The following is a 20371-nucleotide window of genomic DNA, read 5'->3' as shown; positions in this document are numbered from 1 at the left end:
GATTTTGCGATCTTGGGACAGAACCAGAACACATGGGAATGATTCACATTTACATCTCCACAGCTTCTCCAACACGGATGTGGTAATGAAGTGTGTTTGCTTCTAATTTTGGGTGTTATAAAAAATCTAATTACATTTTTCCAGCAATGCAGTCTCCAAACACGAGATATGCTGTTGCCTGCTGTTTTTTCCAGATTTGTGACCATTCCTCATCAGATATGTTAAGTCCCAACTCTCTCTGCCACTTCAGTTTTACCTACGTTGTTGTGCACCCTCTTGCCTCCATTATATGCTCATGAATTGTAGAGATTTACACTATACTTACACTATATTTAAATATAAATTTGTACTTGATTCAAAAAGTTCTGCACCTACTTCCAGTTTTCCTAGCATATATAAAGAAATTTGGGGTGGCTCAAAAAATGTGCCTGCTACTGTATATCATAAAAATTTAATTTTCATAATGCTTTATTTCAATTGATTATTTCTTGTTCCCACCTTCTTCTTAACTGCAAGTGTATAAACTTTCATTCTCTTTAGTCTTTAAAACCACCCCCACGACGGTAAGTCAAACTGTTGTGGTGTTTGTTTTGTGCAACTACATTTTTTTTTAAAAATAACAACATTAGCTTATATTGATGATCAGTTATATGGCATCATTTATATTTTGCCTCACTGCTGGAGGCGCCTTATAGCAAATATGAAAGCATTATTGATGTCGAAGTCAAGTAAGTGTGTGTTTGAAAACATTTATTTTATGGATTTCACAGTAAGCCTAAACACTGTAAAGTAAAGGTGCAGTGTAAAGAGGGGAACTGTTAGTTAATAACTCCTGCAGTGCATGAATTTTTAGTTAAGCAATCACGCTGCTCTGTGCATCTGTTTCCACTTAGGGACCTACAGAGAGATTAAATGAATGTGGAAAAGTAATGAAGCTCACATGTAAAGAGAGGCCCATTTACATCCTGTAATGGCGTTGTGTTCAGTCAAACCATGACATAAAGCACAAATCCTGGAAGAGGACACAGCATTTACAATGCATGACAGGCATGCTAAGTAGTCCGTGAATTTTTTTTTACAGAAGGCCTCGCAAACATTAAACTGCTTCTGTTTCCTGCTGCACGTTACAATGTCAGACTGAAGCAAAACACAGGCAGAAGCGCACACTGCGTGGATGAGCATCCGGGCAGGCTTGTGCACACACTGATAAGCCGCACTGTCTGACTGCAGGGTCATCAATAGATTCCTGCTGCATCAATCTTTGTTGTTTAAACAGATGGCAGCGGCCTGATTGAATGCTTGATAGGAAAACCCAGAGGAGCCTGTGTCAGAGGCCATACTGGCTAGTAGATTCTAAGCACATTAACATTCCTGAATAAATAACCCCAGGGAATGTTATTGTGGAGACATTAAACAGGATTTTCCTCCCAGAGCTCCGGAGAAAGGCCAGGCATCACTCAGGGATCTCTACCGCCTGGAGTAAGGAGGAGCTGGAGAATCCAGTGCACAGAGGATAGATCTTCCTATCCTTCCCAAGAAAACATTTAAACCTCTGGGAACTGATGCGAGTTCCAACACAGGAAAGAATTTCAGATATTTTGGTTTGATGTCCCTTCTGATACTACTTTTGATAAACGTTAAGCAGTACAGTTTACTGGTTACACTGTGCTAAAACCAACACAGTCCAATGAAGTCCAGCATTAGACCCTTTAACATTTAGACTTTTTCTATGTTCTAGCATTTTGTTTTGAAACACTTTGGGATGTTGCTCTTGAAATGGATGCTGCACTAATGAAATTGCAAAATTGCACTTACTTTTTACTTGCAAATACTGCTGTATCTGCTGACACATTAGCTAATTCATAGTAGAAATTGGACATTTACTTCTACATTTCTGCTTTTTTCATTCGATTTAGTGATGCATACTGCAGTAAATCCATCATTATAGACATCAAGTCACCAGACTTATCAATATACTGTCCACAGAAGATTACCAAAGCACTAATCCATATGTATTATACTTATTTTATTACTAGCTTAATTAAATAAGCAATAAACAAGATTACATGCATGTATAGACTAAAGGAGGCTACACTAATAGATGTACAACAACAGAAATATTGATGAACAACTTAATCAATATAGCTACCACCAGTTGATCAATACATATAGCATCTCATTTCAGAAAAACTATCAATATCCCCACCTCTTGTATTATTATTATTTTCTAACTGCATTTATTGATTTTTTTGGCCACTCGTGGGAATGCTGACATTATCATTGATCTGGAGCTGTCTGTAAACGATGTCCAATATTCTCTCCCTCTTTGCTCTGTTTTACTCTTCGTCGAGTGCCGAGGGTTACGTCGGGCTTTTGAGCTGCTAAGGTTTGCCTGTAGAGTGCATTAGGGTTTAAAAGCTGCAAACAGAGCCAACGACAGCAGGGAGGGTGAACCGAGGACAGTGAAGTGTCAAGTTGTGGGTTTTAAAACCAAAATAATCAGATTAAGAAAATCACACCGTTCAGCTGATGGACACAATCTCCTGTGGGTTTTCCACTGAAGGTGACCACTTTCACATCACACGTTTGACCCATTGTCACTAATAAGCGCTGGGTACGAGAAGAGACTGAGGCTTTCGCATGCTTTGGGAGCTACTTTCATTTCCAAGGCTTAAGTCATCACCTTCCATCTCTTTTCCCAGATGTGAGTCAGCTGCATGACTTGACTCACATGTTGCTTTGTCAGAATTTTGTCTACCTCCTCCAGTAAAAAGACGCTGATGCTAGGTTTAGATGATCAGAGCAAAGAAATCAAAATTCCAGTGTGCTCAGAGTCACTGATTCCAATCTGCTGGCCTCCCATGGGGTGACTTTAGTAATCAGTGCTTTCTTGTGAATGTTGTCCAGCAGAACAGCAATAAGGTAACTTATATAACTGTTCAGTCTAATGTGGAATGTGTTCTTTTTTTTTTGTGTGTGTGTGTGTGTGTGTGTGTGTGTGTTGCCTTTATCGGATAGAAACAGTGAAGATAGACAGGAAAGCACGGAGAGAGAAATGGGAAGCCATGCAGATCAGACTCAAACCCGGCACATGGTCGCCTGCTCACCCACTGAGCTAAACCAGCACCCAGGATTTCTAATAAGGATCTCTAACCACCATCAAATAACAAGTCGAACAGCTGAGCAGAGGGTCCAAATGGAACACAACACAATAAAACAGCCTTCAGTGCAATAGCACTTTTGGTACTCAGAAAGGCTGTTACTGCCAAATCCTTAAAGATCCTCCCCCTCAATCTATCTGTGCATGTTGTGCTGTTAAAGACGCCTGGGAGGAGGCAGAGCCCGCTGATGGAGTCCCTCTGGATCAGCCCATAGCTCTGTTACAGCACAGCTTGGCACTCAGTAGATAGGAGCAGTCCACTTTTCTCTGCCCTGCTGAATCACACATTCCTAATGGTGGAGGTCAGCGCAGAGGGAGGACCGTAGCTCCAGACACATTGATGATTGTATGAATTACTGCTGCGCTTAATTAGGTGATTTTTCTCTTTAAAACCGGCGAAGGCTTTCTGTAAGCGATATTTCTCCAGAGGCATGCTTTTCATTGCCTGAAAGGTCACCGGCAAATGGCATGAGAACGAAAGCGAACAAGGTCAAAAGCCTCTGGCCAGGTGCCAGTGGAAATACAGGTTTCAGTGGGCCGAGTGCAGTACCTGAGGTGTAACGTCAGTCACCAATGGAAACGTATACTCGGTCTTCCTCTCGGCTTCTTTGAGGCTCCACAGAGAGCGATTTTGTTAACGTACACAAGAAATATTGAAATTTGATTGACATTTTCAATCTTTGCTTTCTCACTGTTAACTTATCATTTGAAGGCTTGTATAAACACAGACCCTCCGCTGTGTGGTGATGTTTTGCCTCAGCGGTGATAGCAGCTACCATGACCAGCCTCCGCGCCCCTCCGCTCCTCAGATACTGAACATGTGGCAGAAGAAGATAAAGAACCTCACTGGTGAGATGCTGCTGTGCTGTCAGCAAATGCCTGCTAGTGCCAGGTGAGCATATGGTGAGCATCAGAGCATGCCTGCAATGTTTGATGAAGTCAGTGTTTGTGTTCTGTCAGCACTATATTCTTCTTGGCCCTCCTCCCATGGGACTCCTTCAGACACATATGGAGGTAATTTGTTCAAATTCTTCAGCGGAGAAAGAAATAAGAGGGAGTACATGGCCTTGGGATTTGGGATTGGGAAATCAGTTTGAGGAGTTGGGACTGGGATGGAATATGTTTCTGGGGTACGTAGAGGCAGGTTTTCTGTGACTAATGGCTTTGAATAACATGTTGCTTGGGTATTGAGATTTTATGGAGGTCAATATATTTGACTTGATAGAAAGCAGTAAAAGTAAAGTAAAATTCCCACTAAATGAAACTTACAATCGTCTGTAAGTTTTCACCATTCCTTCTATTAGTGTTGTAGTTGTTAGGGTAGCTAAAACTGCAAAATCCACCTCATAATCATGTTATCAAATTTGAAACGGATCATCCCTCGGAAAATCTGATTATGGGTCATTCCAACTCAAATGCCCGAATCACGTCAACTGATTCCTTTTCAAAGCATTCAAAGATCTGATCGGTCTCATCCCTCGCTTTTGAGGCTGGGACATGTCAGAATCTGAGACAAATGTCTCAGATCAATAGTTCGATCATCATCAGCACCCCATCACAAGCAATAAAAGACACTATCAAAAAAACATAATGATTGCCAGCCATCCACACGTGACGTGACTTCCACAGACAAAGAGAGCTGTCTCAAAAACTTCAGGAACAAGCAGTAGTGTCTGTACAATCCTAACATTACTAACTCTAAGTAGTCTATATATTTATATATAGTGTTTTGGGCTGAGGGTCCTGACATAGCAAATGTTATTTGGCCTTCCTCCTGATGTTTACAGTCTGCAGGTACAAGGAGAACAAAGAGAGAAACGAGGAGAGAGGAAAGAGACACGTATTCAGAAAACTGCTTACAGCAGCAGAACTTAACCCCAAGATTCTGCCAAGAATAAGAGCTTCTGGGCATGGACGCAATATATTATGGCTAACATTAGCGCTTAGAGGTTTCAGAAGGGGCATTAGCTTGTATTGTATTAGCATGAGTAAAATAAGCTTACATAATAACATGTTAAAAACACCTGGTCTTTAAATGTTCTCACAAGCTGCTGGTATAGAGACATCAGATAACGCAATGTGTTTCAGTGCAATGTGAGTATTTCAGCCTGGTACTGATTGTCTTTGAAACTAAATGTGAGCCATGAGCCAAGAAGAGAAAAACTCTCAGAAAGTCAGAAAACTTGGCACAGCTCAAAAGCCGAGGTCCCCCGAGGAGCCAGCCGTCATCATTCTGTTCTGTGAATAAGAAAAACATGCCCAGCGGAGCCGTAATGAGGTCACTTATCAGCGAGGGCACTCGGAGGGTGTGCCACGCTTCCTCTCAGCATCCCTCCATCTGTCAGAGGGAGAGGACCAGTGACCTCAGCAAGTCCTGCCAATAATATCATGTGGCGTCAAACTCCACGACAGGCTTCAAAGTTGACGGAAGGAGCAGCAAGGCCAAACTTTGTCGAAGAATAGACCAGGTTTTGTTTTCTTCTAACTGCATTAATTAAAAAAAAAAACAAACTACAACTACACAAATGCTGTTTTTCTTTTCTGTCCAAACTACCAAAAAACATCTGAAAGGATGCCCTCGGAACATTGTGCACGCATGACCAGAAACACCATCGCTAATAAGAGTTGCATGACAAATAATCTTAGATGGCTTTTAAAGTCTCTGTGTGTGCAGGGGGCAAACAACAAAGAAGCAAGACTTCAGACCGACCACAACACTGCCGCAGAGTTCATGGGAAGAATTTGTAAGTCACACAGAGTAATTACTTCACAAATATCAGGAGTTAAACCACAGTGGGAAAACACAGCAGCAACTTCTCTTTTTGTTCCCCCCTCCAAACCACATGAAAGTATTTCAGTATTTCAGAGCTGAGAGCTTCTGATTAAGAAAGCCTCTGAATCACATTCAAGAAAGAAAGAAACAAACAAACAAAAAAAAAAAAAAAAACCCCATTCGACTGCTTTCGGATACAAATATGTAATCAAGTGATCACATGGCAGCAACTCAATTTGTTTAGGCCAAGACGACCTGTGAAGAAAGGTGATTTAACTGACTTTGAATGTGGCGTGGTTGTCGGTGCCAGACAGGGCGGAACATATCTCAGAAACTGCTGATCTACTGGGATTTTCCTGCATAGTCATATCTAGGGTTTACAGAGAATGGCCCATAAAGAAGGAAATATTCTCTGGATAAAAATGCCTCATTGAGGTCAGAGGAGAATGGCCAGACTGCTTCCAGCTGATAGGAAGGCAACAGTAAGTCAAATAACTACTTGTTACAACCAGGGCATGCAAAAGTGCATCTATGATCATGTGACAGGTCAAACCTGCACATTTGGATGCTGCAGACAGGTGCCTGTGCACCTTTGGAATGGGAGATTTTCATCATGGATGTGCAGTCAACAAATCTGCAATATTTAAGAAAGAGGAACTGTTCCCTTTCTTGACGGGGGTCTTGTTGTTGCCTCTCCAGTGCACTTATTGTCACTTTCATTTGCAGCAAAGCCAATGAAATGGTATCAAAATGGCTTATGATTTCTGCACAGACTGATATTCCTGCCTTAGTTTTACACTGTGATGATCACCACCATAAATAACTGGGTTCATTCTCTATAGAGAGCAAATGTAATTCAAAGTTGGAGTGCTGAACATTTACGTGAAAACAGACGTCTGTTAGATTCAAGCCCTTAACACTGTTATTAATCCCATCAGCATCTAAATATGCCCGATTTTTAAATGCAGAGTTTCTGGTGACAGTAACACAGCTGTAGTAATGCTTTTTACATGAACCAGCAACGGCCCGTTTGCCAGATCTGCAGAAAGGAGTATCAGTGTACAAAAAAGGTCTGTACTGCAGCTATGTGAATCCATTCAGGAATTGTTGAGATGTTTTGTTTTGGACTGTGTTCCAGATAGAATACCTAAAAATAACCCATAATGTAGCCTAGCTCAGAGTGGACACACACACACACACACACACAGTATGGTGTAGTCTCATGGCAAATTAAGACACTGGAAACAGTAATTTAGTAGTAGCATAACACAAGGCAGCTGGTACACAATAGCATTACTCCTGACATAGTCATATAAACAAAACACATTTTGCAGCTTATTAAACTAATCAGTTCTGGTCTCCCTCTGGGTGTCGTGCCTCAGCAGCTCAGGAGAACATGCTGGCACATAAAGAAACGTACAGTTAAACAGCACAACCTGTGGATAACATATACATTTACAGGCAACATAGAAGTATATAAGGGCAGGCAAACTATATAGCCTGCAAGCGTTTTCACATGTGAATGTATTTTACCGCTCTGCCATAGTTTGTGTGGACTCTATATTATTCCAGCGAGCCATTGGGGAGAGGGGTTAAAGCCTGGAATGTTCACCATTTCCCCCACAGGAAGCTGCGCATGGAAGTCTAGTATTGCCCCACACCCAAAAATCGCTCCATCACACGCACTGGCTTGCCAGCGACTATACCGAGATATAAAGAAAGAGAATTTCGGAGAATTTCTTTTTTGTCTTCAAGTAAAATAACAAACCAAACACACTCTCGCTCTTGGTTTTAGGCGTTTTATTAAAGACATTTTTATTTTGATATAGTCACACAGTTTCATCGTACAAAATTTCACAAAGTTAGAAAAATACTCAAACTCTATAAAAAAAAAAAGAAAAAAAAAGTACTGAAGCTGTCTGCTTAGAGAGCTTTGTTTTTTATAAAACTTAATATTCATGCTCTGCCTCTTCAAGAAGCTCGTATTCCATTTACACAGGTGTCAGAGTCATAGTGGACATTTCACCAAAATGCCTGCTGTACACACGCACAGCACGAACAACACAACACGTGGGGGAAAAAATTAAAAATATATACAAGAATGCTCAGATTCTATATAAAGTACATTTATAAACATGTCAGACTAAAGTTTCAACTCCGTCGAGTTAGGATGACATTTTGATATTTCACCCAGTGGTAACAGTTATCATTGTGCTAGGTAATTACATTAAAAACATACAAATATACTGGCATCATTATAAAATGGTCGTCTATTATATAATGCAGAGCTAGCCCTAGCTTGTTGCTAGCCCTTTTGTGTTACTTTACATGACTTTGAGTTATTTACAATGTGCTGAAAATAATGACTAAATTGTGCTTTGGTCCTGAAACGGGTAGCTGCTGCTCTATGAGTGCGCATCTTGTTGTTTTTAGGTGTATGTGTGCATATACAGATGTACTGAACACACACACACACACACACACACACACGCACACACACACGCACACACACACACGCACGCACACACACACACGCACGCACTTGTGAGTACCCGCTTGGTACATACAACAGGCATTTCATTAAATGGCTCAGTGTGGGCTTGTCCTGCCCAGCAGAAACAGGCCCACATCCAAAACATACGCCTTCACTGTACTTCCCAACTACTGTTACTTATGTGCAGCTTCTAAGCAACATTACATCGTGCACATTTTTTTTTTTTTTTAAACTTGACGGCTTACAAAGCTTTCCAAAAGCTTCACTTTATGTCATTCAAGTGGTGACAAAGAATACCGAGTTTAGTGCTATAAATCACACAGACTGCTTGTGTTGCAATCAAACCAAACAAAAACAACATCCTTCCTGAAATTAAGGAATTTGTTTGGTTGCCATGGTTTGTTAGGACAGGTCACACAGTGAGCGAGTGGCAGGAGCAGAGTAGCACCCCGGGACTCATAGATGCAGCTGAGGCAAGAAAGCCGCACAGCTTTGTTTACAGCTGCCATTTCTAAGCTGACAGTTGACATCTCCAGAAATCTTCATAACACAAAACAGGGACAAGGATCTCTTAATCAAAAGGAGGTCAGCTCTCTTTTCCACTCTGAGATCGTCTGGTAAATCGGAGGGGAAATAAAGACAAATTTCCATTCAGAGAGCTAAAGTCGCTTAACTGCTTTTCCGCAGCGTCTTCTCATCCAGTGAGATGTTCAAGACTCTGGATTTGTCTGCATGTTCCAGATCTTTGAAGTTTCCATTATTCAGTATTGACTAGTGGCTGTAGTTGTGATTTAATTTAAAAAAATAAAAAAGGCACAGGTCAGGGTTATATACAGTCACTCTGCAGCCTTCTCTATGCTATGATGAGGTGGTTGCTCCGCTCTCTGATGTCTACGGTGGGAACAAGTTCTTTCTTCAGAGGGGTTGAAGACAAAGTAGAGCGTCTTCCTTTGGGCTTGAACAAGTCTGACACAAAGAAGACCTGTGGAGAGCATAGAGAGAACACTCCTTTAACGTCTGAGCATCGCAAAGGGGCAAAATGTTAAAAATGTAATCAAATAACATTAAGAATGTAAGATAGAAAATAGACAATGCATTGTTTACATGGAGGGATTTTTATGAGTATGTCAGTACTAGACAAATGTATTTTGTTCCTCCCATTTAAAGTCTTACTCCTCCTACTTTCACTTGTACTTTCTGTCCTTTAGAAATACAGTTTGGTGTTCCTCAGGGTTCTGTATGTGGTCCCTTTGCTTTTTCCACTTGTAAACATGCTTTTTGCAACATAAATTATAAACCGACTGTGCGTCTAAATGATGAAAGGAAAAAAAATCTTTGCATCATTTACAAGGCACAGTCTCACCCAATATAGAACATCATTACCATTGTCATTTTCTTACATACTGATATGGAAACCTTTAGTTTACGCTCCATAGATAATGCTCACTGTCATCCTAAGACTTAACATATAGACCCCAACAGCATCCACACACAAAAAAAGCATCATTTTCTACAGATAAACATTTGTGGTGATGCAGGAGTAGGATAGTAGTTGGAGAAAATCTAACGATTGGACAAGATCCCCTCTTGTTAAGTAGCTTAATGAGAGTGAGGACATCCACAACACCAACCTGGTGGGCAAAGAAGCCACTAGAGAAACGCAAGGTGGGCTTTTTGGTTAGCAACGACTGAACTTTCAAAATAAAAGCGAGGTGATTGTCCACTAGAACGGCATCATTCTATTAGAAAGATTTAGCCTGAGCGCTCTTCGATTTCTGAACAAATCTAGTGCACTAGTTTGCAACACAGCCACTCACTATGCAGTAAGCCACCAGGGCTCCTTGTACGAAACCAGCCAGCACGTCAGTGGGGTGGTGCTTGTGATCAGACACGCGGGACAAGCCGGTGTAGAAAGACATCATGATGAGGGTGAACTGGGTTAAAGGGCGAAGCAGACGGGCTCCATGCCAAGTAAAGCGAGACTGGAGGTAAAACTGCAAGAGAGAGACGTTGACATACTGAGTATTCATGCAGAGAATAACAGGATGAGTAAGATGGTACGAGAATAAAAAGGTCAGAAACTTACCACCAAATAAAGCATCGTGTACATGGAGAAGGATGCATGTCCAGAGAAGAAAGACTTCCTGAGGAGAGCAGATGGCAGTCAGCATGTTGAAACGGCTTAAAAAACACAGCGGCCAATCAAGCATTTTATTTGGGATATTTAGAACATTTTGAGCTTTGCCCGTTATACCTGGCCTCTTGAACTTTGCTCTCCAGGCCCCGACACTGGTAGTCAGTGATGTAGCCCAGAGAGCAGTTGACCGTGGAGAAGTCAGGATCGCACACGTCAAGAAAGTGAGGACGCAGACGGCCCACTGACACTTTGGCGATATTGGTGAAGGAGTGGCTGACTGCACAGCCAAAGATGAACACCCCGACCTGCTTGTACAGAGCGGAAATGTACGGGTTCCCCACAAAAGACTTGGAGCCTTCATTCAAAAAGTAGATCCTGTAGCTCTCACCAATTATAATCTGAGGGGGAGAGACGGGAAAGCAATGTCAGTGACACGACTGGTAACAAAGACAACAAAGACCTATTCCTGAGGGAGCTTCTATTCATTTATATTTTAAATATCAGAACAAATAAATAATGAACACACTATTAACTATTAAGACCGTAGATGTTGTTATTACAGCTACGAGAATGCAGTGATTTCTTTGAGAAGGGGCTCGAGAAGAGCTTGTTTAGAGTTTGAAGTGTTTACCTGTGCCATTCTACAACTATAACAACAGTGAGACGACAGGAGGGGGGTGTCAGACCGAGTCCACCTTGTATAGTTTTCTAGAAGTGTGTAAATAGACCGCAGTCTAAACCAGCGACTGATGGAGTGAGGCGTGTTTAGGAGGAGGTAACTCAAAGCAGCTGCTGGAGCTCAAAAACGCCTCCCCCTCAGCCTCCCTCCTCCCCTTCCTCCTCATCCGCTGTTGTCTCAGCTCGAGAGTGGAAGGATGGAAGTCAGCATCGGAGGAGGGAGGAGGGGCCGGGCCCCGGTGGTTCTAATCAGGAGAATCGCTGAGCTGGGTGCTGTGTCTGATTCTGGAGGCCAGACTCCACAGGCGCACGTCGGGGGCACGTTTGTTTTTCCCCTCCGCTGGCCGCCTTACCGAAACAGCTCAGATTTCACAAGGGACGTGTGAGTTGTTTTCATGTTAGTGTCTCAGCTTCATAAGAAATTCTTTCGAACGGCACAGAAATAAGTCGGATTCTGGGAAAGTCTCTCTGGGGAGGGATAGCCCCTTAAGAAGATTTAACAAGCTGATAGTGCGAGCGCGTCATTTTCCCACCATTCAGGCCTTTAGAGCCGGCTCGACACAGCTCAGCGGCTTTCATGGGAAAGAGGGGAAGGGGGACAAAACACATCTGGTTCCCCTTCTTTGAGAGATTTGTTTTGTTTTATACTTTGCGAACGAGCTGGCATTCGAGAATCTATGCCTGTTGCACTGAAACCTCAAAGATAATCGTGGGGCAGGACACTAATTTGTGGCTTATGTCGAAAGTTTCGCATTTCCAAAGTGACACAGTGTTTTCTTCCCTTCTAATAAAGTTGGGCATAAATCATTTACGACACATTGGATTCTAGTTCTATAGTGGGAAATGAAGCACTAAATGGCTTAATGTTTGCGCCTTCTGGTTCAGAAAACAGAGGTTGGCCAGAACGCTCCAGGGGGGGAAAAAGAAAAAAAAGAAAACGTGGATTTTAAAGTCATGTTGCGCCAGGGGAAAATGCGATATTTGGCAGAGCCTTCTTGTTTGGGGCTTTCGCCACAATTCCACCCCAGCAATTACAGTATTTAACCAAACAACCATTGCATCAACCATAATTGCACAGCCAGGTCTCCTCACCATTAAAAGCCCCTGAGGGCCCAGAGTCTGCTCTGGTGACTGCAGGGCGAGATGATGACAGCCGGCGACATGTCGCTCTGTCAGGTGACAGCATGTGCTGCAGCAGCGCTGAGCAGAATTATCATCATCATCATCATTATTCTTTTTATCATTAATGTGTGTATGCTCCATGTTCCTGTCCAGGCTGCTTGTCCATTTATTTTAGTCTTATTTATCCGTTATTGTGTGTGATTTGGATGTTTGTGCTCACTTTCTTGCATGTCAGTGGTATTTGTTTAAAATACTGTGTGTGCATTTATCCTGTCGCAATTCTAAAACCACGATCAAAGAATCTACGGTATCGTACCACAGTTCCTTTACTGTGATCACCAGTGTGAGGCCTTTAATGCCTGCTGAAGGTTTGTAGTTTGCTGAGATGTAATGTTTAATAGCCGTTTACGTAACTAGTGAACTGGAAATGCACTAGAACAATAGAATTAATCTTCACAGTCGACCTTCCGCCTATTTGGGGATTTTTCTGTGGACCCTAATTCCAAACTATTCATGGATTTTTTCAGAAAGGATACCTAAAATATTTTCTCCTGATTTTCATAAGGATGACAGCTTAAGATATATTTAGTGTTTGCACTATTAAAATATGCAGTTATAAGTGTTTCTATTGGATTATTTTGAGCCGCAGTGCAGCTGTGCACTCTGAGGTGTTTGTGAAATGTTAGGCTTCTCTCTGCAGGGCCCGCTGATGGCCATCTGAAACCTGAAGCAGCAACATTATCTGGAGCAGAAAGGGCCATTGGGCTTCATCATCGTGGCAAATAAAAATTTGATATCCAGGAAATGTGCACAGGTTCGTCATCATCGCTTTCTCACAGGAATTTCCAAAAACCTACTCAAATCACCTGAATCATCTTAAATCCCACCCCTCATCCCCCAAGGCAAAGCCCTGAGAAAATGTTGACTGACTGTTATCTAGAACGGGGTGAAACGAATAATAAGGTGTGATGGTGCAGGTACGAGGAGTCGTCGTTCCAGCCATCTCCCGGGACAATCTCAGTTTATGGCCAGAACGCATCAACTGTAAGATAAAGCCCAGCGATAAACCCCGCATTTCTCAGCACATACAGTAAAGCGCACAGAGAAGATTGCAGGTTTACTTGGTGAAAAACACAACTGTTCTAATCTAACAGCTGGAAAAGTGTATCAGCGTTACTACAAATCGTCTGTGCTGGACACTTGGCTGTAACAATGAATAAAGACTGATGGATGATGACAAAGGATGTGGTTAACATCAACTGCAGTTCAACGGTGCTGCTAGTATATGGGCAAGGTGCAAAAACATGAGAGGAGGTGATGACATTAGTGGTCAGGGTGAGAGGACTTACAGAGAGGATGGAGATTAGAATGCCAGCAGCGCTAAGCACACCGTCGCTAATGGTGTCTCCGTTTTTGGCCGGATACTTGATGGACTCATCGTCGCAGTAAAACCCTCTATGGTAAGGCTGAACTGCGCTGGTTTCAATGACCAAGAAAGGCAGGCCGGCTAGTGTGAAGAAGCAGCGAGCGGCACAGAGAGGAAGGAGGGTTGGTGGGGATGGGTGATGGAGAAGAAAGGGAGAGGGAGAAAGAGAGACGGAGGTGCTGGGTTAATGCCACGCAAATTACAGGAGGACGCGGATACAAGCAAGAGGTAACGAGCGAACACGTGGGACCGGCTCAGTTCATTCTGTGGCTGCTATCCACAACCGATGGAGAAATTATTCCAGTTTTGTTAAAATACAACACGTTTTAAGACGGATTTTGGACAATCACTGCTTTCAGACTTATCTGTAACTCTCCAAGCCAGCTGAAAACTGACTTATTCTCTGATAGAAAAACGAGCTCAGATATCTATTTTTGGGATAACGCATATATCCAAATCCCAGCAGACGACAGAAAATTTAGTGAATTGAAAATCTCTTTTTAAAAACGTACATAAGCAAGAGTGTGGGAAACTGTGTGTGTTTTTAGGATCATTTAAGATTTCATAGACTAGATGACTCTTTGATCATCTTAGGGAGTTGCTGGTAATTGCATTATTATATAGTCCCATTTCTAAACGTGTAAAATATTTAATTTTATTGAAGCAGTGAAATAAATGGAAACCGAGGCAGCCTGAAGGGTAGCAATTAAATCTAAAAGTTAACGATACCGCGCAGTGGAAAATGGTTGGCGGTAATGTACGTGATTTACAGTCAATGAGACAAAACCACTGAGAGTGAGTGAGAGGCTGCTGAACCAATCAGACCCCCCCTAAGGTGTCACAGTGCAGCCGGTAATGAACTGAGAGCGTCCCGACGTGTTCTCTCGTTTTCTTACTTCACCGCGCAGGAACTTACTGAGACCACAGGCACAGTGAAGCCCACTGCCGTGAGCAGCGCAGTGGACACTGTGCTGTTCTTATAAGGCAGATTGATGCTGCTGTCACTGCAGGAGAATCCTCTCTGGTAAGGCGGGAAGGGAAATTTGTGCAACAGCACGGCAACGAGCATCACTGCATGGTTGGACAGACACAGGACCACAAACACAGACACGTTGGATCAACAGAGAGAAAAAACAAAACACATTTAAAACATTTACAGTAAGTTTACGAGCTTATCGCATCCCGTTTGCCCGTTATCGTAAAAAGAAGAAAAAATGATAACCATTAAATCAAATCATCACCATTTTGCACTTGACTTAAGTGAACCGCTTGAGCCGAGAATAGCATCAAATGATTTCAAGTTCCCATTAAGAGGGTAAGATGGGCCCTGTTCTTAGGAGGCAATGCTGCAGTTAACTGACAAGAAAAAACACACGCTATCAGTCCTCCTTCCTTTCCTGCCGAAGTGCTCTTACTCTTAAAAAGGCCCTTTTAAAAGACGCCTCGGGGGAGGTGTTTGTGTCCGATAGACTGCGTGTTTTTCGGCAAAAGTGCCAAAAAGATCTTATTTGTCTTCCGACAACAAACAGAGTGGGCGTAGTTAAGATGCAAGCCAACCCCCTCCCCCCCCAAAACAGCTTATTTTCCCCGTCAATTTCCTAACAGACTTCAGCGAGGACTTTGATATTCGAGGGTACCCAGGGGGAGGCCTCAAATCTCGGACAGAATTTGGAAAACACACTTTCAAACGACTTCAAAGCAACGTTTAGCTTTCAAGCCACTCTCTGAAGACGTCCGCGATCTGCAGACACAAAGAAAAACAAGCAGACGGGGGAGCGGGCACAATTTCTCAAAATAAATGTCAACACATGCTCCAGTCACTGCTGAGCCCCTTTACATCCACACACACAAACATACAGCTGACCCGGGGGTGCCTTTGAAGGTTCAGCTGTGGGCTGGGCTCAGGTTACAGACAGAACTCTGGCACCCTGAATGCCGGGGTAAGTCCTGCCACATTCAGCAGGATTCACATTATTAATTCTCTCGCTTTCACTGTTGTTCTTCAACCAAACACCTGGATGGAGCGGCTGTGAAGCAGGTCCAGTGAAGAAGAAAAAAGAAAAAGCGCAGGGTGGGACATATTAACAGCTCTGGAACTGTAAAAATACACTGCAGTTTAAAGTCTGCTAAATCCTGCATGTCTGATCCCTTCAGTTTGGTTAGTCTGGCTATGAAAAGAGCAACACGAGCCTTTCCAAAGCAGGGACTTAGTCTGTTCAAACTGCTGATACAAAGGATTTAGGGAGGGAAAATAATAATAATAAAAATAAAAAAAAAAGGGCACAGAAGCTCAAAATGCTACATGCGAAGCACATTGACCCGAGAGCCCCGACCCCTGCAACTGCATCTAAACACATTTGCAAACCCACAAACCACAAGGCCAGAGACTGATGGAAAGAAACCAATGGATGGCAAACGGCCTGATGAACTTAAGAGGTCACAGCTTTTGAGGAACCAGCGTGAGGTCAACGGTTCCAAAGCGGTGATTGGAATATATTAAAAAAAAGAAAAGAAGAAATGTGACCCCTGCTTGCCTCAGGTTTTTCTTCCACAGTCCTTTGACCCCCTGCATCCGAAACAGAGCTGCAGCATCAGCAGTGAGTGTGGCATCTTGGGATTTTCCCTCCCCTCCTTTTCTCCTCATCTAAAAGTCAGGGGGGGAGGGCGAGGGGGTGGAGGGTGTCCTCATCACTGCCAACAACAACACCAGTCAGCAGCCGTGAGTCTGCCTTTCGCACTAGCAGCATCGGCCCAAAGACAATAAAAAACAAGCAGAATGCTGGAAGATTTTTTTTTCCTGCAGTTCATGATCTCCTTCTCGCACCTCTTCTCCAAAACAACTGTGGAGACAAAATGTGAAAATAAGCAACCCCGTAAATGAAGACCGATGATGACTTTTTCAGCTCACGAATGAGCGCGGCGTAACGTCGAAACACGGCAGAAGACACATCATCAAGATCTGACAGCTCCATGCAGCCACACCTTGTGGAAACTAGAATAAATATGCGGTAAACGCACACTCCGAATTCAATCCTCACTATACTCCAGGAGGCATTCGCCAACACGGCTATTAAAAACAAACAGACGCACATTTTCCACTTGCAGGGATCCCTCGCTGTCTGCTGGCCTAAAAAAGTATACATACACGTCTGAGGCAGCTGTGACATATACACAGATGAAGTTGTTTTCACCACACACACACACACACACACACACACACACACACACACACACACACACACACACACACACACACAGCAATTGAGCTACTTCACAATTTCAGCATGGGGGTGGGGGGTTGGCGCAGGTCTGCCTGCTTGGGTTTTAATGAAAATCCCAGTGAAATCAAATGTGAATCTCACATCTTGACTGCCACACTGGACTAACAATTTCATTTAACACAAACATTTATTAAACTGGAACACCTCAGTGCTTTTCTCTTTTCCAAAAGGTCTGTGGGTCAAGCTTTTTTTTGGAAATTGTGTCACAAGAAGGAATCTAGGAGCCTACGGGTTCCTGGAAAGAACTGGATTAACTGGAAATAACTCGTTTCAGAAAGAAAGCTCATGTTTACTATTCCCAAAGGCTCCGTTTAACCAAATTCTAAATACAAAGACACTTTTAGTTTCAGTTTTGCTTGTAGAGGCTTGTGTTGGCCTCCAACGCATCCAATTACAATTAGTAATGAAACGCATTATGAAAGTGAGGTTCTCTGTTTTTCCTCATTCTGGTGAGCAGGCCTTAAGGGATTTAAAAAAAAAAAAAAAAAAAAAAAAAAGTGTGGTAAAAAATTCAGATCGTTACCCATTAACCGCCAATCACCAGCTTAGTTGTGAAGCTGGGCGAAGGCACGTGTAAACGTGATCACGCGATTAACTGGAGAGTCAGTTGCTACAGCTTAGAGTAAACGTGAACCCAATCACCCCCTCGCCCCGGGGCTGATTGAGGGGCATCTTTCTTTTTCCTTCTCCCAATTCAGTTCTAGTCAACACTGAATCAGCATGACTTTCTCATCCAGCCGACTTCCCCTGTTGTTATCTTTACATGCACTGACGGGTCCATGGGGAGCACATTCACTCAGTGCATGACAGAGCTGGGGAGCAATATCCTGGGATGCAGTTTTCCCCAGAAGTACAAATCAGTGTGTGAGAATGAAGGAGAAGTGGTGATTAACCAGCGCTGGCCAGACGTTTCCTCCTTGTGGTTGCTCTGTTCAAGCCACATCTTTAGCCAGAAAAAACTGGTTTGTTGACAAGCTTCTCTGTGGGAAGTTATGTACATAGAGAAGAAACGACGGGGATTTACCCTCCACAGAGATACAAAAAATAAAATTACACTTAAACTAAATATAGCTTAACTGCTATCCAGTATAGTTGCGGCTTTATCTTACCACTGCTGCGGTGTTTGCAATCATGACTTTACACCAATATTCCAGTGAACAACACAATGCAAACATGTGGTTGTATCACAGCAGAAAATGAAGTCAAAGGTCTGAACCACACAGCACCCTCCCCACTTTTAAAACTGGGACTTTCATGTTCTGAATGTTTCACCCAGTGTGTGCAGCTGCTGAACATCACAGGACCAGAATGGATCCACACATACACACACACTCAGCTCTGACCTTTTCACCACTTCCCTTAATTACACCACACACACAGAAATATTATGCCAGATGTTCAGATCTGAAGAATTCCTGCTGCTTTGGAATGTGGGCCATTCTGGAAAATAAAATGAACAGTCAAAGCAGAAGTCCACACAGGTGTGGGTGGAGACCAAAGAAATGTATATCCCTCCCGGAGCACTTTATTAATTTCTTTCCACTTGGACTGCATTTTTTAGGGATTAAGCTAATGTAACTTTTGGAAATCCACATGTACTTTAATAGCTAAATAAACAGGCCAGAGTAGCCACTGCTTTGCTTCAGTTACAAAGTTTGTGAAAGCTGGTGTGGCAGAATCACATGTGATATTATCACTTTTTGTCTTATTTAATACACATTTTTACAGCAGACATAAAGAAAAGAGATACAAATGCAGTGTTTTAATATCACAAATGAACTACAGGAAAAAGACATTTATATTATTACTCAGTGGTGTGAAACATATGGTCTGAGGACTAGAATCGGCCTGGGAAGGACTTTAATGTGAATGTCTTTGGAAAATAAGGAATACATTTTGACCTTTAAACTGAATATTCAGAATTTTTCTACAGCTTTTTCTACTGATTATTAAGACTTTCCCCCACAGCCATACATACTACAGCAATGAAGCTACCGATAAATCATTAAATGACAGTAAAGTTCAGTTTTCCCCACAATCTACATGCCTGTTCTTTTTACGCCTCCACAGAAAATAAATAAATACAATGAATGAATTACCAAAAATTTCAGCTTTATTAATACAGGACAGCCTGGGCGGACTTTCACACATTTGTTTCTTACAATTTCCGCCCAAAGAGTCTTGCAGAGTCCACTTTCTTCCACTGACATGCTGCAGCATTTCTACGTGAAACTGCACTTCTTTTTCTTATATTGAGAAGCCTCGGGAATGAAATGTGCAGTAAAAAACTAGTTTTCTCTTAAAGAAAGTGTCACGACATCAAACGAGCTCGGCATCCCTGGTATCGAGTATAAGCCGGGGCAGCCGCACACGAGCGAGAAACTGTCCGTTTGAAACACGCCAGGAGTAACAATGAAACGAGCAAGAAGCCGCAAACTTCCCGCCAAAGGTGCCCACAGTAACGTGACGCGACTCTTACCTAAAAACAGGCAGAACAGATCCACTCCGACCAGCAGCTTCCTCCCGCTGTGGTCTTTGCAGTTGTTGTTGTTGAGCGAACTCCCGCCGTTCTTCGTGTTGGCTGCCATGGCTTTCTCATAGATCAGACAGCGTTGCATTTAAAGCGTTTGCGTGTTTGGTTAAAAAAAAGGAGGAGGAAGCAGAATAAAAATAAATTGGTTGCTGTTGGAGTTTATTTCTCGGTCTACAACACGTGTCTCTACAGGAATCCTAAGTAGGAGCAGTCACGCGAGTCTCTTTGGTCAGCTGGAAAACACTGTGGAAACTACTCGCTCCTCACTAATGGCTCACCTTCCTCTAACCATCCTTTACTCGTTTCTGCAGGGATAGGTCCTGTCACAGCCTTTCAAGAAAACCCCTCCTCCGGCTCCTCCTCTTTCATGTGCCCGGTGGGGACTCCCACCACCCCACTCACCTCTCAGGGCTGAGGGGCGCCCCAGTCAACAGCAGCAACAAAGCAAAGAAAAATAAACTTTTTTCCTCCTTCAAATTCTGGAGCAAGTTCTCATTTTCCACTTTAAATAACTCATAGATGGAGGGAAAAACCAGTAGGAAAATTTCCTTGATTTTGCAAACTTTGAGCTCATCCATTTTCTTCTGCTCATCCAATTCAGGGTTGCAGTTGGACTGAAGCAATTTGAGCACTCAAAGTGCTTTCTTGGTACCATCCTCATTCACCTATTACACAAACATTCATTAAAAAGTACTTTTAACCTACGCCTGACATGCTCTTAAATACACTGCAATAGATGCAAGTTAATTACAGTTGACAAAATTAAC

The 20371-nt window shown here is 42.7% G+C and overlaps 1 protein-coding gene across 3 annotated transcripts; it reads right to left on the bottom strand.

Moving 5' to 3' along the window:
* Positions 1–7718: 7718 nt before the first annotated feature.
* On the bottom strand, positions 7719–19920 carry LOC146648527 (phospholipid phosphatase 3-like). 3 transcript variants are annotated; one of them, XR_014908456.1, is made up of 7 exons: positions 19551–19919; positions 13714–13871; positions 10682–10962; positions 10514–10571; positions 10245–10421; positions 8422–9409; positions 7719–8391 (listed from the first exon to the last, which is right to left on the bottom strand). XR_014908456.1 is itself a non-coding variant. In XM_085389031.1 (6 exons), the coding sequence occupies exons 1-6, from the start codon at positions 19687–19689 to the stop codon at positions 9281–9283; spliced, it is 939 nt and encodes a 312-aa protein (XP_085245157.1). In that variant the 5' UTR covers positions 19690–19920; the 3' UTR covers positions 7719–9280. The 3 variants fall into 3 exon arrangements, 2 of the variants coding, with proteins under 2 accessions (XP_085245157.1, XP_085245156.1); XM_085389031.1 differs by lacking the exon at positions 13714–13871 and adding an exon at positions 14707–14861 and having other exon boundaries at positions 7719–9409; positions 19551–19920; XM_085389030.1 differs by having other exon boundaries at positions 7719–9409.
* Positions 19921–20371: the final 451 nt, after the last annotated feature.

This window comes from Rhamphochromis longiceps, linkage group LG18 (genome assembly GCF_057381845.1).
Source record: "Rhamphochromis longiceps isolate RC_006_pf linkage group LG18, R_longiceps_female_GT1.1, whole genome shotgun sequence".
Classification (NCBI taxonomy): Eukaryota; Metazoa; Chordata; class Actinopteri; order Cichliformes; family Cichlidae; genus Rhamphochromis; species Rhamphochromis longiceps.
Note: the sequence above shows the minus strand (reverse complement) of the source record. Positions and strands in the feature narration are given on the sequence as shown.